We start from the raw sequence: 26,865 nt of genomic DNA on the forward strand, positions 1-26,865 counted from the left end.
ACCTTCCAGCTGCCTAGACTTCCTGAGATTGGGAGGGCTGCACAGCTGGGTCCCGGGATGGGCAGGAATGATAGACAGGCCCAGCACACTTCATCCCTTGTTTTCATTAGTTAGGTAGGGAGGAAAGGATTTTGCCAGGTCGTATTCTGAACAGCTCATTGTCTGAAAAGGCCGGGGACACAGACGAAAAAAAATAGGATAGTTGCTAGAATAATGCGGAAGCGGCAAAGAATTACTAGAGATTAGAAACCTGTGCAGGGAATTGAACACTGCTGCTCTACTGTCCTTTGATTTGCATGTGTGGCCTTGAGCAAGGCAGGGTTAAGTGGGAGCCCTCTCTCCATAAACTTAATTGCCTGTAATTAGCAGTAAGGGAAAGCATAACAATACATTTGAGCCCACTTGGCCTCAGAAGTCTCATATATCTGCAGTTGGCCTGTCAGCTCTGAGAGCTGATGCATGGTTTTGGGGGGATTGTTTTTCTTCTGCTGCTATGGAAAATATTTCCATTCAAATGCAGATTAGTTTTTATTTGTGTCAAAACTCATTTGCTAGTACAAAGTCGAGAGCCTAACTGAGAGCAATGAGATGGGAAACCATGAGCACAACAAGAGGGAAGACTCTTTGCCTGATGATCTATCGATTGATCGTTTTTGGAACGAGACAGCAGATTGTTTGTTTGTTTTTTTAATATTTACTCATGCAAGAAAAAAGAGAAGTTTTCAAAGGCCTGATCTGCAGGTAAATTTCATACCTGTATGTCAGTTAGGGATGTCATTCCCCACTCCCAACCCCAGCCAATGTAGATACACCAGTACATACCCTAGTGTAGATATAGTGGCATAAAGGTGTCTTCTTCTGGAATATCTTATTCCCCTTTCCAAACAAGAATAAGCTATCGCAGTGTAAGCACCTTTTTATAACTGTGTAACTCTGTCCATACTAGGAGGCTTGTAGTGCTTTAACTATACCAACATAGTTAAAACTACACCGGTATAATGAAAGTACCACTTTGTGTGCAGATAAGCCCTAAGAGTCTCTGTGTGATAGGCTAACACCGCTCTGCCATCCATCCTCTCAGGTTACCTATACCAAACCCTGGGCATCATCATGCATGAGACCAGGAAAATCTGCAGCTCCTCCTGCCCCTGGAGCATGCGCCCAGAGACCAGCACTGCTGAGTTCCCACCTCTTTCCAAACAGAGGGTTCTTTGCTGTGAGTCCCGAGGAGACAGTCCTAGCGTCAGACAGCTTTGATCACCTCCTTTGGGGAGATCATTTGGCAAAGTTGCAGGTGGGACTCATTCAAAGTTGGCAAAACTCGTGCTGGTTTAGTGCACGTACGTTGCTCTTGCTGCGTTCAGTGGCTTTGCACTCTGATGGCAATTGCGTGTGTTTTGGGCGGGGGGAGACATTTGGGGAATAGTCAGAGCAGCAACAGAATCAGGTCATACCGGGAGGAAGAGGAGCGTCGCCGTGACGTTAGTGAAAGGTGCTAGGCTTGGAGCTCTGGAGAGTGAAGCCCCGGAGCAGATAAAGTGTGGGCAGTGCAACCTCCCTTCACCCTGTTTCTCACAATGGACGTGGAGGGACCTCATCTAGACTGAGAAGATTCTTCCGTGTCCTTGACCAGCTCAGCCCTTGGCCTTGCTGCCTACTGGAGCCAGTGCTGTGAATGGTTTTTGTGATACTGTCCATTGGGAACTTGAGAATGACCAAGAAACTCCCTTCCCAGAGGCTATTGAACAGCCATCCCATGGGAAAAGTTTTCAGTTCTCACTGAGACTTAAATCTGTGACCAGGAGGTGAAAGAGTTTATAGCCCATTACCAAGTCCCAGAGCCATCCAGCCACCCATAGAAACCAGCTTGACTGGAGCAGCTTGGCAAAATAACATAGACTCCCGTTGCTGTTACTTGTCTTTCTACAGAGGACTGAGAGTGATACATGACAGGATGTCTTACTCCATAATTTACTGACAGGTCTCTGGTTCCCAGCCTCATTATATTTAGTGGAAAGAGGGAATTCTGATGCTACTGAGAAATGGTTTTAAGTTTCTCCAAAACCATGTTTCATTCCCTATCCTGAGCTATTTTGTGGTGCTGCCACTCTCCTCCCCAGAGGTGGCTGCATTTCAGTGGCAGGTAATGATTCCTGCACGATCTCCGTAAAGTTTTGAAGGACGCTTTGAGAGCATTGAGGGGAAGCACTGTATGTCAGTGATGATTGATATTAGGATTTGCTGCCAACCTTCAGATCTAGGATGCTGCCAGTAGGTTTAAAGTTTAGCTTTCCCCTCCCCCACTCTCTCTTTAGTGCACGATGCAGAGTGTGTCTGGGAAATCAAATGTCCACTCACGCTAACAGTTCTTTGAATCCCCAGAGCAAGACGGGGCCTGTTTTGAGTTTCCACTTGATTTCAGTGCAAATTCCTAAAGCCAGTGTTTTGGCAGCTCGGGGGAGCGCTCTGGTAGCAGAGCTCATGTTTTGTTTCAAACCTATGTTTGTTCCTTAAAGATTTTAATTGCATACAGAGGCACAGCAAGCAAAGTCGATTTGTAAGTACATTGCAGAAAAGGTCCCAAAGTGGAATCAGATGTCCGCTTTGGCTTGTACTGTGTGCTGTCACCAGTTAGAAATCTTGTTTATGGCAGATGCTTGCCATTCAGTTAAACTAACCGGAGAAATGTGTCCTCTTTAAGAAGCAATGAACAGAAAGGTTCTGTCGATAGCATTCCTCCCCTTAATATTATTAGTACACATTCCGTCCGGCTTAGCTTGAATGGTTGCATTGAATTTCCCAGCCTGGCTTGCAGCAGTATTAATCTCAAACTGTCACTCAGTTGGGATGTGTCCCGTATTGTGCGTTTTGCTCTTGCAATAGAGAAAGGATCAAAGATCCAGTTCTTAAGTCTTTTGAAAGAGTGCTCCCAAAGAAGTATATTCCGTTGTCAAGGGGGGAAATTGAACACAGGAAATTATGGGCTGTGCATCAGTCAGAACTTTCGAATAGAGCCTGTTATTTTATAGATTAGTCTCCAAAAGGAAGCAGTGGAAACCTTGTTGCAAGACCCATTTAAAAATGGTTTGAACAAACCACTGGAAAATATGTAGTAGAGAGCAATCTTACCCTGTTCCTCACCCAATTGGCTAGATGACTTCATAAGTCTTTCACATCTCAGGTTTCTTTGATCTCCTTCTTGGTGTCCCTCCGAATTTTGACCCTCCGAGTCTGACAACTTCTGTTGATTCCCATTGCAAAGATCTCTCAAGAGGCCTATTGTATGTTGAGGTGGCTTTGCTGTGGCTTTAGACCAAAATAGTGGTTTCTGCAGTACAGTCTCTCCTCACCATGTGTGCAAAATTAACACCCTTGGAAGTTAACACAGAGTAAAACATCAGACACCTGCAACCAAGCTGTGCCTGAAGACTATGTGCTTGCAAGATGTTCAAGACCTGAGTTGAGTTATGAGTCCTGTTAGAAAGGAACATGACAGAAGGCCCAGATATTGGGCATGGACAGCATGTTCCCACTGACTTCTCAGAATATACTCAGCAGCTTACAGGATGGGGCCCCTGTGTCTTTGGTCTACTTGTGCCATGAAAGTTGTTCTCCATAAACCCAGCTGAGTCCATCTCTCAAGAGCTGATCATCAGCCTTCTGAGCACAGACATTGTCATATCTCTCTCTCCCTTGCAGATCACTACATGCAGATCCTGGTGTGTCAACATGAGTGTGTCCGAGAACTTGCCACCCGTCCTGGGCGTTTATCACCCATTGAGAACTACCTTCCTCTCCATTATGACTACTTGCAGTTTGCCTATTACAGAGGTAAAGCTGTGTTTCTCCATTTCTAGCAGCCCTTGCTTGCTTTTGTTACTCTTTTCGGGTTAGTGGGGACTGCTTTAGTTGGGGATTTAAATATTCTCCTGTAGGGTGTATGCCATCACAACGTAATGGCACTGGCTAGCTTATGAAAGGAGACTCAAAGAGCATGGCTTGTTTAGCCTAACCAAACAAAGTCTATAGGGAGATCTGATTGTTCTCTATAAATACATCAGAGGGATAAATGCCAGGAAGGGAGAGGAGTTATTTAAGTTAAGTGCCAATGTGGGCACAAGAACAAATGGACGTAAACTGGCCATCAACAAGTTTAGGCTCAAAATTAGACAAAGGTTTCTAACCATCAGAGGCGTGAAGTTCTGGAGCAGCCTCCCAAGGGGAGCAGTGGGGGCAAAAAAACTAACTGGCTCCCAGACTGAGCTTGATAAGTGTATGGAGGGGATGGTATGATGAGACTGCCTACGATGGCATGTGGCCCATTGGCAGCTGCCAGTAACAAAAATCCCCCCTGGCTGGAGATGGGACAGTAGATGGGGAGGGCTCTGAGCTACTGCAGAGAATTCTTTCCCAGGTATCTGCCTGGTGGGTCTTTCCCACATGTTCAGGGTCTAACCAATCACCGTATTTGGGGTCTAGAAGGACTTTTCCCCCAGGTCAGATTGGCAGAGACCTCTGCAGCCTGGGGTGTGGGTCACTTGCTGGTTTAAACTAGTGTAAATGGTGGATTCTCTGTAACTTGAAGTCTTTAAACCATGACTTGAGGGCTTCAGTAACTCAGCCAGAAGTTGGGGGTCTATTTCAGGAGCGGGTGAGGTTATGTGGGCTGCAGTGTGTAGGAAGTCAGACTAGAATAGATGGTCCCTTCTGACATTAGTCTATGAGAGCATGAGAACCAGAAAATAAATCCAGTTAAAAACTGAGAGTGGAAGAGCCCTGCCTAGTGTTACTCTCCAAGCTGAATGAAGTGCAAAGAGTGAAGGGCCATATTTTTAAAGGTTATTTAGGTGCCTAAATAGGCACCAGGTGGGGGAGTTGGATGCCAACGCACTGTTGAAAATCCCACTGTGTGCTTATCTGTGTCTTTAGCCCCTAAATAAGCTTTAAAAAGTCTGGCTCTAAGTGCTTTTATAAAAAGCAGCATCACCAGCCTTATTTACTCACAACCAACCACCACAAACTCATGAGATTGGCTTAACAATCATGAGATTCTTTTTTTAATGATACGTTTTGGGATCTTTTCATTGGCTTTTTGGTTTCTGAGCCTTTGGAGTTTGTGTTTCTGAGCTTTTTTTACTGCAAACGCTAGGGCTATAAACTTCTCTTTTAACAAAAGGTAAACTGAGAATCTCCTGTAACAACCTAAAATAAACAACAAAGATCGCGAGAGTCGCAACAAAATCGCGAGCATTGGCAAGACCATAGAAGTAATTACTTGTGCTTATTGTCGATAGTAAAACAACATGTAGGATAAGACAATGGTCTGTTTATTAAAAGCACCTACAATCGGTGTCCTAGAGGAATAAACTAAGAGCCCGAGAAGGGGAAAATAAGCAAATGTGGCAATAAACAACATGAGAATCATAAATCCGACTTAAAACTGGGAGCTTGCTCATTTCTCATATTCACTGATTTCCATCCCCCTTATTTTCTCTCAGGGATTGTGGTCTGCTGCTGATTCTGGGCTTCTGTCCTAGCTCCGTCCCCTGATTTGCTGGGTGGCCTTGGAAAAGCCACATAACTTCTCTGTGCCTCGGTTTCCCCCTATGTAAAATTGAGACAATAAGACAGAGCTATTTCAGAGGGCTGTGGTGGAGCTGATTCATAAATGTCTGTCATGAGCCTGGGGGCCATCAGGTGAAAGTCTGTACGAGTGAAAAGTCTCATCCATCCGTCTCTGGCTGGCTTCTTCCTTATCTCTCCTCCTAGTTAGCTGCAACACACCTGTCACCTCTGAGTCCCCTGGATCGGTCATGCCATGTAGTCTCCATGCCGTCCCCAACCTCTGCTCTGCTCCCTTGCAGTTGGCGAGTACATGAAAGCCCTAGAATGTGCCAAGTCCTACCTCCTGTTCCACCCGGATGATGAAGCTGTCTTGGAGAATGCGGATTATTACAAGAGCCTTTTGGAAGAGGCTATGGACCCGGAGACCATCAAACCCAGAGAGGTAAGAATACATAAATGTATTGAAATTACCCTGCATGGCACCACAACTGAAGCATTGTTTGGAAGTAGCTCAACTGATGCAGCAATTTGGCAATCTCCTAGTACCATCACCGATGTTGAGGAAAGGTTAAAGGATTGTGGCCAGGTGGCTCTCTTGGTCACGTTCGGGATTAATGCCAGTGGCTGGTGTGACCGTTTTTAGCCAAATGACAACCAAGCAGGGGGGATGTGATGCCCACGTAGGTGTATGGCCCAAGGAGGGAGAGGGATTGTTTAGGAGGACAGGAGTAGGAGCAGTGTGATGAAATAGGGTAAGGAGCATCCGGAGAACTCCAGACAGTCCCGGCTGTTAGTCAACTGGGGAAGTGGTGAAAGCCAGTCTTACCGCTTGAGTCATTTAAAGCTAGACTGGGCAAAGCACTCCAAACTGTTCTGCAGGGAACAGCTCTGCAGTAAGTGGGGTGGGGATTAGCCTTGTGTCAGATGACGAAACAGGACTTATTGAGTCACCACTGGAGGAAATGTCTTTCTAGCGATAATTTTCCCATAGTGGGTCCCTTTCCCATGCTGGAGAATGTTCCCGTCACAGCCCTGAGAGACGTCTCCTCCTGCCAGAGCTGGATGTATCTTAGATACTTATCTGGCTCCGATTTGCATAGTGCCCCACAATCGGTAAGGAATTTAGCCTCACAGCAACCCTCTGCAGTAGGGCAGGGCTGTTATGCCCGTGTACAGAGGGGAAGGAGGGGTGCAGAGAACCTGAGCCCTGGTCTACACCTAAAATTTAGGTTGACCTAGCTTCTTTGCTTAGGGGTATGAAAAATTCACACCTCTGAGAGACCTCGTTTGGCAGACGTAAACCCCAGTGTAGACGCCGTTTGGTCGTTTCTTCCAGCAGCCTTGGTACTGCCTCTCGGGGGCTGGGGCGGTTCCTCCAGCTACGGAAAACCCCTTCCATCGCTGTGGCAACTGTCTGCACTTGTTGCCTCAGTGAATCGCCCGCGGTCATGCAGGAATCCTGAATTGGAGGCTCATGCCCTGACCAGCCTCACGCTTCCTTCTCCCTTCCCTCGGCTATTGCAGGAGGCTGCCAAGTTTCTGAGGCGTCATAAGCTGGAGTCTGACCTCTTGCAGATGGGAGCAACTGGCCTGGGATTCGCATACACTGAGCCGGTAACGACATGTAGCTCTTCCTTGCCATTGCAGTTTGTTAGTTCCAAACTTTGCCGCCTGATTTCAGTCTGGTTTTCTGTCCCCATTAGCAAGGCCAAGCATGTGAAGTGAGGGATGAGGTATGTCTCAAAGCAGTCTATCAACGTCCGTTTAAGTCCAGAAGAATGTATTGGCCTGACAAGCCATACAGGTGTTACCAGTGTGTAACAGAGACAGACCCCACCTGTTAGACCCCTGTCACTGTAATAGCTGGCTGTCTCACATTCTTTAATATGGGCCCCTTTTCAGTCTAGTTACAGACCTTTCAGTGACGCTCATCATGGTTTTGTCATCTGTGAAGCACTTAGTTAAAGAACTAAACCTCCCAGCATTCTTGTCTACTGGGGAAGTCATGTTAGCCATGTTTTGCTGTTGGGGAAACTGAGGCAGACACAGAGAGGCTAAGTAACTTGCCCAAGGGTGCACAGGAAGGCTGTGGCAGAGTAGAGAATTGAACATGGGCCCCAGGCCAGTGTGTTAGCCATTGGACCATCCTTTGTAAGCAACTGAAGTAATGGATTTGCAGATTAGAGAACATCCTGAATGCCACTGGACTGCGACAGTGCTCCAAAGCCATGCACCCATGACTCCACCCATGTGGAAGTGCAGAGTGGAATATGCATGCAGATTCTTCACTCCTTTCCCTTCTGCATCACCTTTTCTTTGGGAAAACCAATGCCACAGCCGTTACGTGGGCTTTGTGCCATTTGCTGACCCTGTGTGACCTGTGTACCTTTCCCTCACATGTGGGGAGAAGGGATGGTCCTGATAGAGATACAAGGATCTGAACTCTCTCGGAGCAGTTTGAATGTCGATGTAGACTTCATAGCATGGCTTGTGGCACCTTAGAGACTAACCAATTTATTTGAGCTTAAGCTTTCGGGAGCTACAGCTCGCTTCATCGGATGCATACTGTGGAAAGCGTAGAAGATCTTTTTATATACACACAAAGCATGAAAAAATACATAGCTCACGAAAGCTTATGCTCAAATAAATTGGTTAGTCTCTAAGGTGCCACAAGTACTCCTGTTCTTTTTGCGAATACAGACTAACACGGCTGTTACTCTGAAACATAGCATGGCTTGTCTCTGTAATGCCTGGACTCTGAACATGGCTAGACTAGGGGAATGCTGAAGTTCACATCTCGGCCCCATCTCTAGGGTGCCGTGAAGTAGGTCAGAGCTGCTAACATAGTCTGGTTTGTTGCTTGCCCTTCCCGTTGAGATCAGCAAGTTGCAACACAAGCCCCACTGCCTGTGGTTTGGCATCGCTGGATGGAGAAAAGCGTGTGCGCGTGTGTAAGGCAGAGAGACCACTGCAGAGACAGTCCGAGAAGGGGAGTGTAAACGTGCTCCCTGGGCCACGCCAGCACAGACATCACCTGCGCGTTCCCAGGAAGCTGGTTTTTCTGCATTCCCATCTCCAGTGTTTAAAAACTCCAGTGTTTTGTTTTTCCTCCCGAATTGTTTTCGTGGGTCACTTTGATCATTCCGTGTAAAGAACCCACCCCCCTCTCTTGTTGCAGACCTACTGGAGCCGCTCCGGTGCCCGTCAGGACGAGCACAGGTAAGTCCCTGACAAAGGCACAACCTTGTTTTCTGAACTGAAGGTTTCGCAGGAATGAGCACAGGGTTTTAAAATGGCCGCTGCTGCGATCGAGAGTCCAGTCCGTTTGCTGAAGAGAGCCGAAGCGGTACCTGATGTTTCCAGTCCTGAACTCCACATAGCCCAGCAAGCTCAGTAACTCAGTGGAAATGATGGGTCCCTTTTCCATCTAGTTACAGACCTTTCTGTAGCACCCATCATGGTTTTATCTGAGTGTCTCACAAACATTCATGAATTAAACCTCCCAACACCCCGATCTAGTAGGGAAACAGTGTTAGCCAGGTTTTACTGATGGGGAAACTGAGACACGGAGTGCCCAAGTGACTTGACCAAGGCTACCCAACCAGCCAAGAGCTAGAACCTGGATCTCCTCAGCCCCAGTGCTGTGTGTGAGTGTGGAGAACATGCTGCTCTCCTTAGACACAGGGTTCTGAGACGCTCGCATCTCATGCAAAGGATAGCACCTCACCTCCATGCTGGGCCATGGGCGGCCGGACTCCTTCAGAGGGGAGAGCATCACCTGTGGAAGCACTCATAGCCTTCCTGCAGCATGGAGGTGTTCCTGGGAGGTCCTAGTGTGTTTAGCTTGTGAGACCTGATGGGTGCATAGAGCAGGGTGCGGGGCTGCACATGTATCCCTGCAGTGCCTCTGGGTCACAGATAAGCTCCACTGATGAGGCAATATGGCATAGAATCATAGAAGATCAGGGTTGGAAGGGACCTCAGGAGGTCATCTAGTCCAACCCCCTGCTCAAAGCAGGACCAACCCCCAACTAAATCATCCCAGCCAGGGCTTTGTCAAGCCTGACCTTAAAAACCCCCACAGAAGGAGATTCCACCACCTCCCTAGGTATCCCATGCACGGCTGCTGCTCATAAACCTAAGGAACCTGCTCTGGGGAGCTTCAGTCTCTTTGGTGTGACTATTTGGTGGTACCTTTCAAAAGCACAAAATACTACCCCAAAGGTTTGGTTTTTGTTTTAAAAAGGTAGTTTGAATGGATTGTGACCCATGACCCCGGGGGCAATCCCGTGGTTCGCTAGGAGCTGTGCTGTTATAGGACAGCACTGGATATTTGAATTATTAAACATGTCTGCCATGCTGTTCTTTTCCTCAAGTGCTAGTTTCTGGTGGTACCGGTTTAGACGTCAAGATCGTGCAACCAACATACAAACACTGAGGCCAGCGTTTTCAAAATGACTCATGATTTTAGGGGCCCAGACACCATAAAGGGGTCCAGTTTCCAGCAAGTGCAGAATTATGCCCTGCCAAAAAAAATCTGGTCTCTTTTTTTGAAGATGTCTCAGGTTGAGCACCCCAAATCCCTACTCTGTTTTGAACAGCGCCTCCTTTCCTTTCCTTTCCTTTCCTTTCCTGTGTGCGTGTGTGTGTGTGTTACTGATTTTTCTGGTGGCTGCAAAAAAAGCAGCATTCCCAGAATCTGAAACCCACTGAAAACTCATGGCTTTTCCTCTTCTCTCCTGCTCCCCAGAGTCCCCTCGGGTGTTAACAGTGAGCTGGCAGATGGTCCCGCACTGTCTCTGGAAAAGAAGCCTGCACCCAAAATGGATCGAGAGCTGCGGGAGGGTAAGTCTGCGCCAAGGGTCTCCACCCAGACCAGAGGCTTTCTGTGAGCCATGAAGACACGTATTCTGTTGCTAGAGGGGATGAAGCCATGGAGTCACATCCTAGTGTCAGCTGTGGGATTTGCAGTTCTGTTTGTTACAACCCTGCGTGACGCTGCCAAAGCGAGGGACCTATTGCTTTTGCCATCATGTTGCCCTGCAATTAGGGCCTAATTCTGCAAGCTGCTGAGTGCTCTCCACTGAGCTCAGAATTTGGAGATAGGAGACTGGATTAGGTGCTGCTCTGAAATGGCAGTTCCCGTGTTGTGATTTATACTGATCCTGAGCACTGTGTACCCTTAGTGCTCTGTGGCACCTTTCACCTTCCAAACATGGTCCGGCTGTTAATCCTCACACGTTACCCCTGGAGGCGAGTATTTTCCCTGTCGCCCGAAGTCGCACGCTGAGTGACAGTGAAGCATTAGACTTTTGGGGGAATTCCCAGCCCCCACCACTTTGCTAGCAGCCCTAGGCCTATCCTCTGATTCCAGTGAACACTGCATATTTGTTCTCCTTGTTCTCCTACAATTTCATATCTTGGCTTAGTTCAAGTTATTTCCTTTTAACGCCTGGTAGGCACATTATCTGCAGGGGTTTCAACTGGTTCAGTGATTGTTTCCCAGTCAGAGAGACTAGCCATCAATTATTATACTAAGAGCTGAGCTTTTCCCTCGGATGATTTTGAAATCAGGTGTGCTCTTGCCAAATTCCAAAGCCATTCCTTCGCTTCAAAGCAGTCTGACAGCAAGCCAGCCATAGCAGATCTCCTGTCTCCACCGCTAAGCCGGCTCCATCTTGCTTGCTTGGGAGAGAAAATCATGTCAAATATCAGGACCTTTGCTCTGCTCTTTGGATGGGGCCAGGGGAAGGTTCTGCCCTCTGGCTGTCATTGTAACAAGATCTTGCAAAGTTTCCCGGTAATCCTGGCCATTGCTCCCTTTGGAAATCATAGTCAGTGGTTGCAGTCAAAAATGATGCAGAGCATTAATAACACTGTGTGATCAAAACTAGAGGAAACCAACATTTGCGCTTGCCAGGGCCACATCAGCTATTTATTCAGATCATCAGCGGCTGAGCCCAGTTTGCGTGCAATGGAGCACATCGCGGTCACCGTCTTCCTTAATATCAAGACACAACTCTCAGCAGCAACAAATCTCCCCCCTCCTGAGCTGAGTGTCCTGGCAGCCTTATACCACGTTGCATGTCCCTCCAGGGGCTGCGTTTGGCCCACCGTCGCCGTAAGTGATCAATCTATTGCTCTCAATCCCCGGCACAGCACAAGCAATGTAGGAAAGTCTGGTATTTGAGAGCTTTCAAGCAAGTTGCCTAGTACAAAAGCTAATTGGTTTGGTTTTTTGTTTTTTCTTTCTTTAATTTTTGTGCGAAATTTTCACTTTAGCTGAAATTCTCCAAGTTTTCAGGAAAAAACACGTACCAAAACTAAAAGATTTTCAGTTTCTGTCTTCTCCCCCCCCTTTTAATTCCCTTTTTATTTTCCCTGTTTCCAGTGAAAAAAGGAGAGAAGAAAAGGAAGAGAAGGGGGGGCACGAGGAAAAAGGATTGGTTTTTGTTTGTAAAAAATCTGAAAAAACACTCTCCAAAAATTGGAAAAAATGGGTTTTATTTTTCATTCCTTTCAGAGATTTGCCCAGAAAAACCCTTTGTGACAGACTCTGTCCGGGACACATTTGGGACCTGATTCTTTCCTGTCCTGATTTTGCATAGGCATAATTTCACTGAGCTCAGTGGACTTGCTGCAGATTCCCACATGTGTCATTTAGATCAGAATCTGGGCCCCCATGGTGTCTAGAAAGAAAATGCCAGTGGCCTTGTTGCCCTGTTGCATTCCAGCTTGTTTTGATGCCTGAGATATCGGAGCCCCTCTGCTCAAGAGCATATAAAATCTCGGGACACACTGGAGGCCAAACAAATCATTAGTGCAGTCACTGTGTATGTGTGATCAACAGCTTGATCCCGCTGCAGTTGTAACCACAGGCCCGGGAGGCTGGAGGAGCCTAGCCAAGTACATACCTACGGTGTGATACAAGGATGCAGTGTTTGCATTACAGCTCCCAAGGCGGCTGCTGCAAGTTGGCTGGGTCAGCTCTGTGCAAACCGGCTGTTAGGAACCTAAACACGTTTGTAAGGCCTTTTATTCCTTCGGGGTTTTTTTTATTCTTTGATCTCGACCCACACTGGGCTCCTCTCTGCCAGGATAAGCATCCCAATGTTGTAGGGTCAGCCCTGGCAGACGCCAAAGCCAGCCAACACATCATGAGCCTCTCCAGAAAATACTGCTCTTGAGGATGGGCTCCCAGAGCACCGGGAGGAAAGGGACGGCAGCTTCAGCTTCTCCACGCACCAAGCCACCTCCTGCCATCCTCGTTTCAGCCCTGGCCACACGGAGAAGGCACTCGGGGTGCAAAGATCATATTTGTTTTGAGCTAAGCATTCACTTGGCTTTGAAGTTACAGGCAAACCTTAATTCACTCGAATTCAGGTTTAACTGAAGATTGGTTGTGTCCCCTGAGCCTGGAGAGGGCACGAAGCAGGGCAGGAAGGGATGAGGATTGCCAAAGTTAGCCAAACTCCCCACCGTTAGCATTACTCCAGAAGCAGCCTGTGGTGGGAAGTGCGCATGGTTTCCCCAGTCCTGAACATGATGTGGAGCTGCATTGCTGCAAGGCTTAGAGGCTCCACAGGGCTAGAGCTGCTGGGCTATGCAGAAATGGAGCTGCTGGTTCTCCAAACAGCTGATCCTCAGAAGGTCTTGGTGTCTCCTGAGAATTTGAGGACTTGGGTTTTGCCTCTGAACTCTGATGCCAAACTCCTTTGGGTTGGCCACCCCTGTTTGTGCACAAAGTTGGCCAGAGGTTTGATTGAATGAATCTCGGAGCACATATTAGCTGTCAGAACTAATACGGCTCCTTTTTATTTTTGGCTGCAAGTGATCTGTTGTAACTGTAGCATACAGTTGGCATCATTCGTGGCTTTCCCCAGCGGATGGCTGGAATTACAAAAATATCGCCAAAAATTAAAAGCCTCCCAAAGGGACAACCATTATGGCTCCACTCCTGAATGGCGTGGGGTGGGGATTAGTAATAAAATCAAGGGATTAGGGACAGAGCCTTTCACTGCTTGGGACCATTGGTCTGACTCAGCTCCATGGAACTTGCATGGAAAGCTCCCCACTGATTTATGGTCAGTAGATCAGGCCCCAAATCTTGTTCACTTTACTCCCAGAAGGACTCCTGTTAGCTTCCACTGGTTGTTCCCTTGGGTGAAGCAAGCAGAATTGAGCCCTCGGTCAGCTGTTTGGTGGCTTATATGGGCCTGTCTGGGAAATATAACCACTGGGACCCCTGAAGTTTGATGACGATGACAAGGACCGGTCGTGTTCAGCATTGTGTCTGCTGGTCCTGGTTAAACTCAGAGGACTGCGAGTCAGAGCTCCTGGGTACCATTCCCAGCTGCATGGGACCAGTTAACCCCTTTGTGCCTGCCTTTGCCCATCCTCTAAGTAGCGGTGATGATGCTTCCCAGTGAGAGGCTCAGTGGATGTCTGTAAAGTGTTTGGAGACCGCCACGTGAACAGCGCAAGGCCAGGGCAAATCCTTCGGTTTTGTAAAGACAATCTAGCCATGGGCAAAGCCCCAGCACTTACCCGTTTGCACTGTAGAGCTCACCTGCACGGTACATGCTGGGACCTGGCCCAGAGCAGGCGCCAGGTAGATCAGCACCTACAAACAGAAGGAAGATGAAGTTTCATGTTTGTGATGTAGCAGTGACCCTCCTTTCCCTGGCTGGGACATGCAGCACATCCATGTCAACTTGCTGGATATTTGTGGTTCACTTTTTAACAGCTCCATCCTTTTGAAGTTGATCTTCTGCCAGCAATGGGGAGCTACTGGAAGCACATCCAGAAGGAAGCAGTAACAAAAGCTTTCTTAGATGTGCCCACTGTATTGTGTATGTATAAGAAACGAACCTGATCCAGGAAGTTCAGAGCCCGGTTGGATAGTGCCCCGAGTGTGTGAGGTTTTGATCCAGGCCTCTCTTTCTGATCCATGCTGGTTTGTAATAAATATTATCCTCAAGCAACAAAACAGACCGTGAGGGATGCTCCCTTTTCCAGGAAACCTAAATCTTCTTCGCAGATCATTCCTCGGCAAGCAATGGGATCTCAGTATCGTGTCTCCTCCATTGGCCTGGGGCCCTTCCAAAACAGCAATGTGCTGCAGCTGACAAAAAAAATAAAAAGCAGCATTTAATAGCAATGTTCCATCGTGCCGAATTTCGAGATAAATGCTCTTCTGCCACGGCCCGCTTTTTATTGCAGCGTTCCAAGAGCAGATCTGTTTCCCGTGGCTCCGAAGCGTTTCACCTTCCCCCCAGAGAAACATCGGGTTGAGGGTTTAGTTTTCGAAACACACAGACTTTTGTTTTCATTGTCTTGTCTTGTTTTTCCATTTGAATGAGGGCGGCCTCATCCCGTGTCCGTGCGCAGGAGAGAGAGCGTGTGAGCCAAATGTCTAATCACTTCCCCGCTCCCTGCAAGGTAGGCGTCTGATTTGCCAGCTGCCTAGTATTGATTTGTGTTACCCTTGGAGCTAGGCGCTGTACAAACCCAGGACAAAAAGCCTGTCCTGGCCCCAATCTGCAGTGTGGAACGCTGGCCCATGGCAGACTTGTGCCAAGTGAGGATGGCAGTATCTCCATACTATCAGGACAATACATTGCCCAGTATATTTCAAGAGGACCTCAAAACCAACCCAAGATATGACCCATTGTGAACAGATATGAACCGATGGTGTAAAATCCTTCCACAAAAAAGGGATCTTGGCTGGAATCTCCAGGGAATACCACGTGAAACCAGTGTGTGCGCCCCACGGCCCAGTAAAACGCGCAACGTCTCGTGAGCTGGTGTTTGACAGCGCTCCCGCAGCCAAAGGATGCCTCATCACAGCAGCATCGTGCTGAGTCGCAGCAGGGCTGTGTACGGCTGCAGCGCCGGGACACCGTGATGAAGTTCTGCTGGCCCGAAATCATGTTAGTGCCCCTACGAGCTTGCAGGCCTGGAAAATGGGCTCTGCCCCAGAGCATAATGGGAGGGGGAGGTGCAGGCCAGCCTTCGTAGAGCAAATCCCAGCCAGGGGCTCTTCTAGCAATAGATAAACTAGGCAGCAGATACGGCTCCTCTGTCAGGACAATTTGAGTGGCATTGCGACCCTGCGTGCCAGGTTGCAATGCCACTCTCTGCAATTTGGCCCGGCCGCCTCTCTGGCGTGATGGAAGGGCGGCTGGGCCAAATCAAGCCTACGAGGAGGGGGGCAGAACATTGGGGTTCGAGCAGCCTGCGATCACAGCCGTTGCCTTTCTGCCTCCAGCCCTTCCCGGGGCCTTTAGGAATGACTCCTTCAGTAATGGGACCTTGGGACGAGGAATGGTTTGTGATGCGCTAGCCCATGGAGGCTGCGTTTGGGAAGCCAGGCCCTTTTGTGCGAGCTGCTGCACACGCCTCGTGGGATGGTCCCTGCGCCAAGGAGCTTAGAACGTGGAAAACGAGAGACAAGAGAAGGATACAGCAAACTGGAGGGGACACAGTGTAGGGGTGAGACTACTGTGAGCAGCACAAGGGAATGGTCCCCAGCGGCACAGAACCGTCTCTTCCACAGCTTCCCTGTCTCCCAGGAGCCCTGCGTGGGGTGGGGGGAGGAGATCCGCTCCGCGACCGCAGATTGGCCCTCAACGAGAGCTCCTGTCAGCAGCCTTGGGCTGGAATAATGCAGCTCACTCCCAGCAGCCACAGAGTAAAAAAAAAAAGAAAAAAGACAGAAAAAATGCTGATGACTATTTCCGGGGCCAGTGCGTTGAGCCAAATACAAAAAAGGCTTTTACAGAACGAACACAGTGGAAATTTAGGGTCGACTTTTAAATAGGAATTGGTTCTATTGGCTGCTCTGAAAAAAGCCAGTAAGCTGGTGTCCGGGGCCCCATTGCATCTCCGTGCAGCGTTTTAGAGTCTGGCCCGTGCATTGCCAAAGAGCCTGATGAGAAAGTGGGAATCTCTGGCACTCTCGCAGGGAGCGGATTTCACCTCTGTGTCTTTGTTATTGACACGAGGCCAGGTCCTGCTCTCCGTTACACGGCTGTGAAGCCAGGCCTCTGGAACGCCACCAAGGTGACCTCAGTTGGCCTGGTGCCTCCATGTGACTGACAAGCCAGGGAAGAGGTGTCATGTTCAGGGTTGTTTTATATCTGTCTTTCCCGTAGGGGGTTCTCTGCTCTACAGCGACGTGAAGTTCATCTATAACTCCCAGCAGCTGAACGGCACGCAGCGAGTGCTACTGGATAACGTCATATCGGAGGAGGAGTGCCGAGAGCTGCGTAGAGTGGCCAATGTGAGTATCGGAGATGGTGGGGAGGGCTGCTGGGTGGAGGGCGGAGAAGGGGGGTTGCTGGTTGCAGGGAAGCCACGTGGGCAGAGGGTCTGGGCCAGGGAGCCATGTGGAGTGGGTGTAACTGTCTGATTTTGCCTAACTGCACAAGGCCCCCAGCAAACACAAAGAACGTGTCTCCAAATTCCACCCTCCCACATGCACGTAACCACTAACGAGGTCTCTGGGAGTTGCGTGTGTGTATCCAGGGTCAGAGCTTGGCTTCTGCAACAGAACTGTGTGATCCAGGCACTAGGGGAGCATATCAAATGCCGTCTACAATCCCCACTGCCGGCCCGTGCTTTGACACCGATAGACACCAGCTGAGGATCTGGCCCACTGTGTTTGCCAGTTACATGAGAAGACCAGTTAGGGAATAGCCCACTCCTAAATAATCTCTTTGCTTGTGTTCCAAGTAACCCCTGAAGTGAGTTGAATCAACTCATTCACTTTTCCCCTAGTGATGCAGTTTGTTTACTTTTTGCATTTCACTCAGAAGGGACAGCGATAGCAGCCAGCTGTTTTCACTAGCTATCTATCATTTTCTTCCTGTTTCTCTCTGCACGCAGGGCCATAAACTTTGAGTTCAACAAGACTTTTGGGGAAGGGGGAAATAGGGGGAGCCTTGAATCCCACAGCCGATATTTTCATTTTAAAAAACTGGATGACATTTAAGGAAAGTTCATGAGTTGCGAGGATAATTTTCCATATTTCTTCCTTAGCAAAACTGAGCTGTGTTCTCTAACAATAATACCCAGCTTTTACATGGTGCTTTCAACCCATAGATCTCCAAGGACTTCACAGAGGAGATAAGATGATTATCCCCATTTTAGAGAGGGCATGATGGTGGAGTGGCTTGCTTGAAAGCACGGTAGTAGCTGAGCTAAACACAGAGCCCTGCACTCCTGAATCTCCCTGGGTTGTCATAGACCCATGGCAGCTTAATTGTCATTTCAACCAGTAACGATGTTGCCATCAGCCCTTAGCTGACGGTGCCATTGACGGTGACCAAAGCAGAATGGAACCCACCTGATTTCGTCTGTAGTTCTTACTGGTGAGGGTTCAGTATTTAGGATGGGGAGAGCAGGATGAAGAATAAAACTGATTTGGGGTTTCTGCTCAGGATAACCGATATCCCTGACCTCTGCTCGTGTCATTTCTTCCAGGGGATCATGCTGGCTGGAGATGGCTATCGAGGGAAAACCTCACCCCACACTCCCAACGAGAAGTTTGAAGGGGCCACTGTCCTCAAAGCTCTCAAGGTGCGGTTTGCCCCTTTCTCCAGCCCCCGTGGCTCGGCGGGTGGCTCCGCCACCCTCTGGGCGGCCAGTGCTCACTCTGGTGTGTGATTGCCCTGCAGTTCGGCTACGAGGGGCGCGTCCCGCTGAAGAGCGCCCGCCTGTTCTATGACGTCAGCGAGAAGGCCCGCAGGATCGTGGAGTCCTACTTCCTGCTGAACTCCACCCTCTACTTCTCCTACACGCACATGGTGTGCCGCACCGCCCTGCCGGGTAAGGGGGCAGGGGCCGGCCTTGCGGCTCAGTGCTGAAGAAGCAGTCAAGAGGGAGGGAACGGAGCTGTTGTATGTACAACGATTTTGTACTGTCTCCTGCCTCAGAGATCCCTGCCCCACGTCCTCCCTGGAGGAAGCCACCTGCAGGGGGCATGAGTTTGTTCATTCTTTCGCTCTTCATCTCTCCTCGTCTGCCTCTCCTCCTTCCTCTCTCTGTCTCAGTGCCCCCCCTTGCTCTCCTTCACCCCAGATTGGGGTGTCTGTTCCATCAGGCTCATGGTGTTTCAAGTGAGCGCAAGGCAGGTGTCAATTCTTTGTCTCCAGGCTCCCCAGATTCCCCCTTTTCGCCCGCTGTCTTTGTATTTTTGCTGGCAGCGAGAGCCCTCCAAGTGCAAATGCCCCTGGGGGGAGCTGAGCTCTGAGACCCTGTCATGCTTATCTCATCTCTTCCTCTCCCCCCGCGTGGTACTGCCTAGGCCAGCAGGAGAAAAGGAACGACCTAAGCCACCCCATCCATGCCGACAACTGCCTGCTGGATCCTGAGGCCAGCGAGTGCTGGAAGGAGCCCCCGGCCTACACCTTCCGGGATTACAGGTAGGAACGCAGGGCTGAGATGCCGTGTGCCAGATGCAGGTGCCTGGCCAGGGGAAACAGACAAGGCATGTTCCTCGCTGGGCACCAGGTCGGTGGGGCGTGACCACGAGAGCCCACTTTGGCTCCGATGCCTGGTAAAGTTAGGCTGCCCTAGAGCCAGGTAAATCCCAGCCAGTGATGGGCTGAAGAGGCAGGCTCTGGATCCATGGTATGGTCGTGGTTCTAGGAGGAATTGGGGGCCAAGTTCCAGGCAGCGGTTGGCTGTGGCAGCCCCATGGTGTTCTTGGCTGTTTCGCCCGACGTGGCGGTCACCTCGCAAGGCTGGCCAGTCTGGGGAGATCGTCAGCACATCCGTGCCAGGAAGGAAGGATGCGTGTCCCTGCTGGGCTTAGATATAACCCAGAGGAGAGATTACCCACCCCCACCCCTGTATCACCGTCCCCCACATACCTGCCCCTGCTGGCACCCACAGGGCAGGCGGGACTCGAACCCCTGAAATACTGTGGGCCCAGCCACCTCCCATTGACGTCAGCGGGAGCCTTTCCCCTGACTTCCCTGGCAGGCGGAGTGGGCCCTGGGAGAGTGGTGAGCATTCTTCTTCCCACGGGCCAGATCTGCTGATGCAAATCCTGTGTTTGTAGCTGCCTGGGGTAGGGGCAGCCAGCCAGCCTCACCGGGGTCTCGTCATTCTTCCCCCAGCGCCCTTCTGTACATTAACACGGATTTCGAAGGCGGGGAGTTTATATTCACTGAGATGGATGCCAAAACTGTTACTGTAAGTAAATTGCCTTGGCTGGCAAAGTTGATGTCAGTGGGTTGGCTGGGGGGATCCATTTTGTTTTCCTTCCTAGTCCATTCCTCCAGAGCTGGTGCCGTGTATAGCTAGGGCTTTTCAGATAACTTAGGCTGTGACCTCAGACCAGTGGGCCCCTCCATAAAACAGTTACATCCCTAGCCTCGGTAACCTTAGACTAGAATCCATTCTAGGTGTAATCTGAAAAGACATTCACCATCCTAATGGTGCAGAACAAGGCTACCCAGAGTGTGAGGTCTTCAGTGTGGCTCACAGCCGCCCCTCTACAACTGTCAATGAGGACAGCCTTAACCGGCTGGAGGGTTTTTATTGCTACCGAATTAAGCTAACAAGCAATTTCTGTTCCTCTGTCATGGGCGATACAAGTGGAAGCAAATTTTAAATTTTTTATTAAAGCTAATGTTAAAAAATTATATAATACCTAGGTTGGGAAAAGTGTGTCTGTACATCTGGGTATAGAGCTTAGATTATCCACAAATACAAAGTTAGTTTTTAAAAGTCATATGATCCATAGAGTCCACAATCAGCAATAACCCAAATTTAGGTGAATAGATTTAACAATACAGTTTAGATATTAGAATCCGAATACTCGGGTACATCACTCATGAAAAGTTGTACGGAGGTTTGGTTGTGGAAAGCAAAATGTATCAATGAGAGGGGATTGTCCCTCAGTAATTGAGAATTAGATTGGTTGTCCATTTAGAAAATACAATCTATGAGGAAAGTATTTGTTACTTTCCCTACTAAAGCCATGTCATAACCCTGCTGCTGGCATCCTGTGCGCCTACAATCACTCAGGATTCCTGACTTCTGCAGAGAGTGGATTTTTGGAATCTCTGATCCATTAAGTAGAAGGTTTAGACGAAGACACGCAGTTTATAAAAAAAAAAAAAAAACCCGGACAGGCTGGCCGAGGATCCTGCTTTGTGTGGTTGCCCAATTCACTGAGCTTCTGCACCCCCTAGTGGTCAAATTTGAAGCAAGCGAGACAAGGTGGGTGAGACACAAAACTTTTCCTCTCTCGCCAACAGAAGGTGGTCCAATAAAAGATATGACCTCCCCCATCTTGTCTCTCTAATATCCTGAGACCAACATGGCTACAACAGCACTGCATTGTAGAAAAGTAAGGTCATCAAATCCGGCCCCCTGCGCTGAGGGAGGACCAAGGAAACCTAGGGCCATCCGTGTCCACCCTGGTCTTAAAAGCCTCCAGTGACGGGGATTCCACAACCTCCCTGGGAAACCTGTTCCAGAGCTTAACTACGTTGAGAGCTATAAAAAGTTCCTCCTAATCTCTAACCTACATCTCCCTTGCTGCACATTAAGCCCATTGCTTCTGATCCTATCTTCAGTGGACGTGGAGAACACTTGATCCCTGTTCTTTTTATAACAGCCCTTCACATATCTGAAAATTGTTATCAGGTCCCCTCTCAGTCTGCTATTCTCCACACTAAACATGTCCAGTTTTTTTAACTTTCCTCATAGTTCAGGTTTTCTAAACCTTTGATCATTTTTGTTGCTCTCCTCTGGCCTCTCTCCAGTCTGTCCACATCTTCCCTCAAATGTGGCACCTCAAATGGGGTGCAGTATTCCAGCAAAGGCCTCATCAGGGCCGAGTAGAGCAAGACGATTCCCTCCAACGTCTTACATACGACACTCCTGTTAACGCACCTAGAATGATACAAGTGATATCCTATTAAAGAAATAAGCCAATCACAGTGTAGGGTTGGACAGTAAGTGTGTCCCCATCCTTGTCTTCTCCACTCTCCAGCCACCTTCATTTAAAGGCTGAACATAAGCTTGCTATGAGTCCTTTGAATTCAATTCAGTGTTGATAAATGCAAAGTGATGCACATTGGAAAACATAATCCCAACTATACCTATAAAATGATGGGGTCTAAATGAGCTCTTACCACTCTAGAAAGAGATCTTGGAGTCATTGTGGATAGTGCTCTGAAAACATCCACTCCGTGTGCAGCAGGAGTCAAAAAAGCAAACAGAATGTTGGGAATGATTAAGAAAGGGATAGATAATAAGACAGAAAATATCACATTGCCTCTAGATAAATCCATGGTACACCCACATCTTGAATACTGCGTGCAAATGTGGTTGCCCCATCTCAAAAAAGATATATTGGAATTGGAAAAGGTTCAAAAAAGGGCAACAAAAATGATTAGGGGTCTGGAACAACTTCCGTATAAGGAGAGATTAATAAGACTGGGACTTTTGAGCTTGGAAAAGAGACGACTAAGGGGGGATATGATAGAGGTCTGTAAAATCATGACTGGTATGGAGAAAGTAAACAAGGAAGTGTTATTTACTCCTCATAATGCAAGAACTAGGGGGTCACCAAATGAAATTAATAGGCAACAGGTTTAAAACAAAAGGAAGTGGTGAAACACTGGAATGCATTACCTAGGGAGGTGGTGGAATCTCCTTCCTTAGAAGTTTTTAAGGTCAGGCTTGACAAAGCCCTGGCTGGGATGATTTAATTGGGGATCGGTCCTGCTTTGAGCAGGGGGTTGGACTAGATGACCTCCTGAGGTCCCTTCCAACCCTGATATTCTATGATTCTATGAAGTGTTTTTTCACACAAAGCACAGTCAACCTGTGGAACTCCTTGCCAGAGGATGTTGTGAAGGCCAAGACTATAACAGGGTTCAAAAAAGAACTAGATATAGGCAGTCCTTGGACTTACGACACAATTGGTTGCGGAAAATTGCATCGTAAGTCGAACTGTCGTAACTTGGAACTGCAATCCATTCCATTGTGGGACCGAGCATCATAAAGTCAAATCAGGGTGTCAATTCAGAAATGTATAGTGTTATGGCTTCAGAAGAGGGAGAAGAGGAAAATTGCTCGTGGTTCATAGATTCCTGGTTTCCAAGGCCAGAAGGGACCCTTGTGATCATCTAGTCTGACCGCCAGTACAGTACAGGCCAGAGAACTGCCCCCAAATAATTCCAAGATCAGATCTTATAGAAAAACATCCAGTCTTGATTAAAAATGGTCAGTGATGGAAAATTCACCATGACTCTTGGTAAATTAACCATCGGAGCAGTTACCCTCACTGTTAGAAATGTATGCCTTATTTCCTTATAACAGTCAGAGTGTGAAGGTTAACCTGATCTCATTGAAGGGACATCTAATTATTGCCTAGTTTGAACACAACTGATTTGCAATGATTGAGTGTGTTGCATTGAATTTTGCACAGACTTTGCACGCTGCCTCACCTTTTCTGGGTTAATCCTCTGCAACAGGACAGAGCCCTTTTTCTGGAGCAAAATGCCCATCTCAGCAATGCTCTGAGTTTTCGAGTATCCTGGAGCTATCCAGAGAGATCCATTAAAGTCAAAGGCCTGAACTGACGGGAACCCAGGGCAACACAAGAGATCTGCAGTATGCTGGTTCTTTGCCATGAGCCTAAATGCTGGTTGTGTTTGCAATGTTTGACTTGGTGTTTTTTACAGGCCTCTATCAAGCCAAAGTGTGGGCGCATGATCAGCTTCTCCTCTGGTGGGGAGAACCCCCACGGGGTCAAAGCAGTCACCAAAGGCCAGCGATGTGCTGTTGCTCTCTGGTTCACTTTGGACCCACTTTACAGGGAGCTGGTGAGTTCTTCCATCGTGACAGCAGCAGAGACCGTCATGAATGGCGCGGGGCGGTACAGCGGGGAGCTAGTGAAAAACCAGGGAGCTCCTTGTAATGCTCTGTCATCTTTAGCTAAGAGGCCCCTCTGCCTAGCCACAAAGATGCCTGCCTAGGCAGAAGTGCTGGGTCTGCCTCAGAACCAGTGGGTGTTTCCATAGCTAGCTGGAACCTGTCTTCAGGGCACTGGATACTGTCATGCTCAACAGAGCATAGGGTTAGAGATGGAAAGGGACTTACAGGATCAACCAGCCTCCCGCAAGCAAAACGAACCCTTCCCCCCACCCCCAATGAATGCAATAAATGCATTGTACCAGGCCTAGACTGGGAGTCAGGAGATCTGGATTGAGCTGTGTGACTTTCACTTCTCTGGGCCCCTATTCCCATCTGCATGGTGGGGACAGTACCCTGTCCTGCCTCTGAGGGACTTGTCAGTAAATTCGGCCATGTTTGGGAGCTGCCCATTACGACACTGGGGGGCTGGGCAGATTGTGGTTATACTAGAACCTCCACTAAGAGGGTGGCTTTCCCGTGTGACCCTTGCATGGGCTCCGTTTTTGGCCAGGTCGAGAAACAGGACCTGCAATCTGGGACTGGCTCTTAGGGTGCGTCTACACTGCAGACAGACACCTGCAGGCCAAGGTGTGGGAACCTCCCACCTCGCAGGGTCTAGAGCCTGGGCCTTAGCCTGAGCACGAACATCTATAAGGCAATTAAACCACCCCTTTGCTCAAGCCCCATGAGCCCCAGTCAGCTGGCGGGGGGCCAGCGGCATTTTTTTATTTGCAGTGTAGACAGCCCTTAGAGCAATGTTTCTGCTGAGCATTAGTGACACCTAGTGGACAATTCCGGTAATGACCAGTATCCCAGTGGAAATCCACAGCAAGGGGGAGGACCAGGAGCACACCCCTGTTTGTGAGCACACGGTTCTTTCAGCCAGTGATCTCAACCATTCGTTACTTCAGCCTGGTGGGGCCCTTTTCACCGATGGCAAAATTCTGGTACAGGGGCTTTAAACAGCTCCCCCAGGTCACACAGCAAGTCATTGGCAAAACAGAATAAAACCCAGGAGTCCTGACACCCAGTCTATTAATCCGGTCGCTAGACTGTGCTTCTGCTTTCTGGATTCCTGGGGTCTGGCACCCGCAGCCTGTCCATCCCTTGGGGTCTTAGTTTAGGACACATGTACATGGCGGTGCTGTAGTTATTTGTGTTTCGGTAGCACTACAGGCCCCGTTGTGCTCGGTGCATCGGACGAGACCTGCCCCAAAGAGCTTAAACTCTACATTGGCAAGACAGTCAAAGGGTGGGAGGGGAAACTGAGGCACCAAGCGGTCAAGTGACCTCCCCAAGATCACACAGCAAGGTCGTGGCAAAGCTGAGAATGGCTCTCCCAAGTGCCAACATAGTGCCCAATCCATTAGGCCGCACTGTGTCCCCAGGTGAGTTGTGCCTAGGTCTTATACTGGCCTTCCGTGCCAGGATGAATTTCCTCCTTGATGGAGAAATAGCTCAGAGACGAGAGGAGACATCGACGCTGCTGCTGCTATTTATTCCTCCTCCTCTTTCCTGCAGGAGCGAATCCAGGCAGACGAAGTGATAGCGACGTTAGACCAAGAGCATCTAGGAGCCAACGACCTGAACATCAACCCGAAGGACGAGCTCTAAACTAGGCCAAGGACTTCCGATTAAATATTTATTTAATATTGTTAATCCTATTAGAACCCTTTTATTTTTATACAGAGCCTCGGTATAAATGAATCGGTTAATATGAACATGGCGCCTCTGTGTTTTGGCACAGCTCCCTCTGGGCCCCATGTGCGCACCTCTCCTGCGGGGGCTGACTCTTCCTGCTGTATTCACTGGCCTTCCCCAGCACTTTTTCGGGTCCCTCTATTCCCCTGACAGGCTGTCTTCCCGTTCCTCAGGCGGGGCTCTCTCCTCAGACCCAGACAAGGAGAACATAGCGTGGGGGTTCCTGGCGGATCTACAGGGCACTGACCGCAGATAGAGGGGAACTGTACAGTTCTTTTGTTGTCCCGGGTTCATGCAGTGCATGTCAGACCTGGCTTTTCTTTTTGTGGTGGCTCCCTTTCCAAAGCCATTTGAGGAGTTAGGTCTGAATCCTGCTCTGGGACGTGTACAGGCTCCTATTGCACGGCTGAGATCTGGCCATACATTCCTGAGCACAGCCAGGGGGTTGGAGCTGTCCTTTAAGAAATCACGTCTGCTGAGCCCATGATGGAATTGCTCTGCAGAGGGCTCCCGCATGTGCTTTGCACAAGACCCAGGCAAAGTGGTATGAAGAGAAGGGGCCTAAGCCAAGCAGCTTGTTTTCCAGCTGCTCCACCGTGAGATTGGCAACTCTCCCTGATAGCATTTTCCCCATTAACTGCTTGGGGCCGTGAAAGAAACTCAGCTTCATGCTGTCATCTTTGGACTTCTGTTCCGGGGCAGCTGCAGGTGCCACTACCGGCGAAATGTAAGGTTAGAAGTCCCCAGCCCCAGGCCCATGCAGTACAGCATCTGGCAGGGTCGGGGATGTTACGGTGACCTGCCGCTGGGTGTGCATTTTGCATCTCTTCCTGTGGAAGATCCTGGCAGGGGGAGCGGGCACATGCCCTGCAGCACCAGCAGCCCTTTGTGCTCCTGTGCCGCTTTCAGTGTGAGGTGCTTACTGCATGCTTCGCTCTACGAAGTGTAATGCCTCGAGGGATCTGGCTTCTGCTGTGGGTAGCACGGGCTGTTTGTTAAGCTTGTGAGCTCCAGTAGGCCACTAAGTCCGTATCTTGCTGTGTCGTCGTCTTCTCTGCTCGTAGGGTGAATATAACCCTGGGGCCCGGATGGGGGCTATACGGTCAGATCCTCGGCCGCTCTAAATCAGCGCAATCATTGAAGCCAGTGAGCATCTGACCCTCCGCGCTGGCCCCAGGCACAGGGGCGATTCTCGCCCCAATCGGTCAGCTGCAAAGCAAAGAGCACCTTGGCAGGCTGGGAGCTGTGAGGTGGGGTTCACGGCGACTGTCCCATTGCCAAAAAGTTCTGCTGGGAACTTGGCTGGTGCTTGGCCCTTGCTCAGAGCCCTCTGCCCCTCCCCCCCGGCATTGCCAGGGCTTGGAGAATCTGGAACCAGTCACTTGTTCTCGCTCTTCTATCATGGAGCTCATGCTGAACCTGCCCCAAGTTGTCCTGAATCTGTAGCAATTGTCTTCCTCCTCCCGCCTGCAACTGCCTTCCTCAGGGCCTGTCTGCTTCCAAAGCCGCCACCTCAGCGGGGAGGGGAACTGGTGCAGGCTTCTCCTGGCTACAGGTTGATTACGTGACCAGGCCGGGAAGGGGACACAGTTACATCCTTGAAAGCAAAGCAGGGCATTTACCGTGTGTTGCTGAGCCAGGATTTGCCGCCACCTT

The 26,865-nt window shown here is 49.2% G+C and overlaps 1 protein-coding gene across 1 annotated transcript in view; it reads left to right on the forward strand.

Moving 5' to 3' along the window:
- The window catches only part of P3H2 (prolyl 3-hydroxylase 2), a 123,042-nt gene extending 97,915 nt beyond the window's left edge, over positions 1-25,127 (forward strand). The window contains exons 4-15 of the mRNA XM_077826386.1: positions 3,700-3,831; positions 5,865-6,007; positions 7,090-7,179; positions 8,744-8,784; positions 10,316-10,410; positions 16,722-16,849; positions 18,052-18,147; positions 18,246-18,396; positions 18,875-18,992; positions 19,692-19,767; positions 23,277-23,417; positions 25,030-25,127. Coding sequence (XP_077682512.1) covers positions 3,700-3,831; positions 5,865-6,007; positions 7,090-7,179; positions 8,744-8,784; positions 10,316-10,410; positions 16,722-16,849; positions 18,052-18,147; positions 18,246-18,396; positions 18,875-18,992; positions 19,692-19,767; positions 23,277-23,417; positions 25,030-25,122 — 1,304 coding nt within the window. The 3' untranslated portion in view covers positions 25,123-25,127. The remainder of the gene's footprint in view (positions 1-3,699; positions 3,832-5,864; positions 6,008-7,089; positions 7,180-8,743; positions 8,785-10,315; positions 10,411-16,721; positions 16,850-18,051; positions 18,148-18,245; positions 18,397-18,874; positions 18,993-19,691; positions 19,768-23,276; positions 23,418-25,029) is intronic.
- The last annotated feature ends 1,738 nt before the right edge of the window (positions 25,128-26,865 follow it).

Source organism: Eretmochelys imbricata, chromosome 9, assembly GCF_965152235.1.
Source record: "Eretmochelys imbricata isolate rEreImb1 chromosome 9, rEreImb1.hap1, whole genome shotgun sequence".
Classification (NCBI taxonomy): Eukaryota; Metazoa; Chordata; order Testudines; family Cheloniidae; genus Eretmochelys; species Eretmochelys imbricata.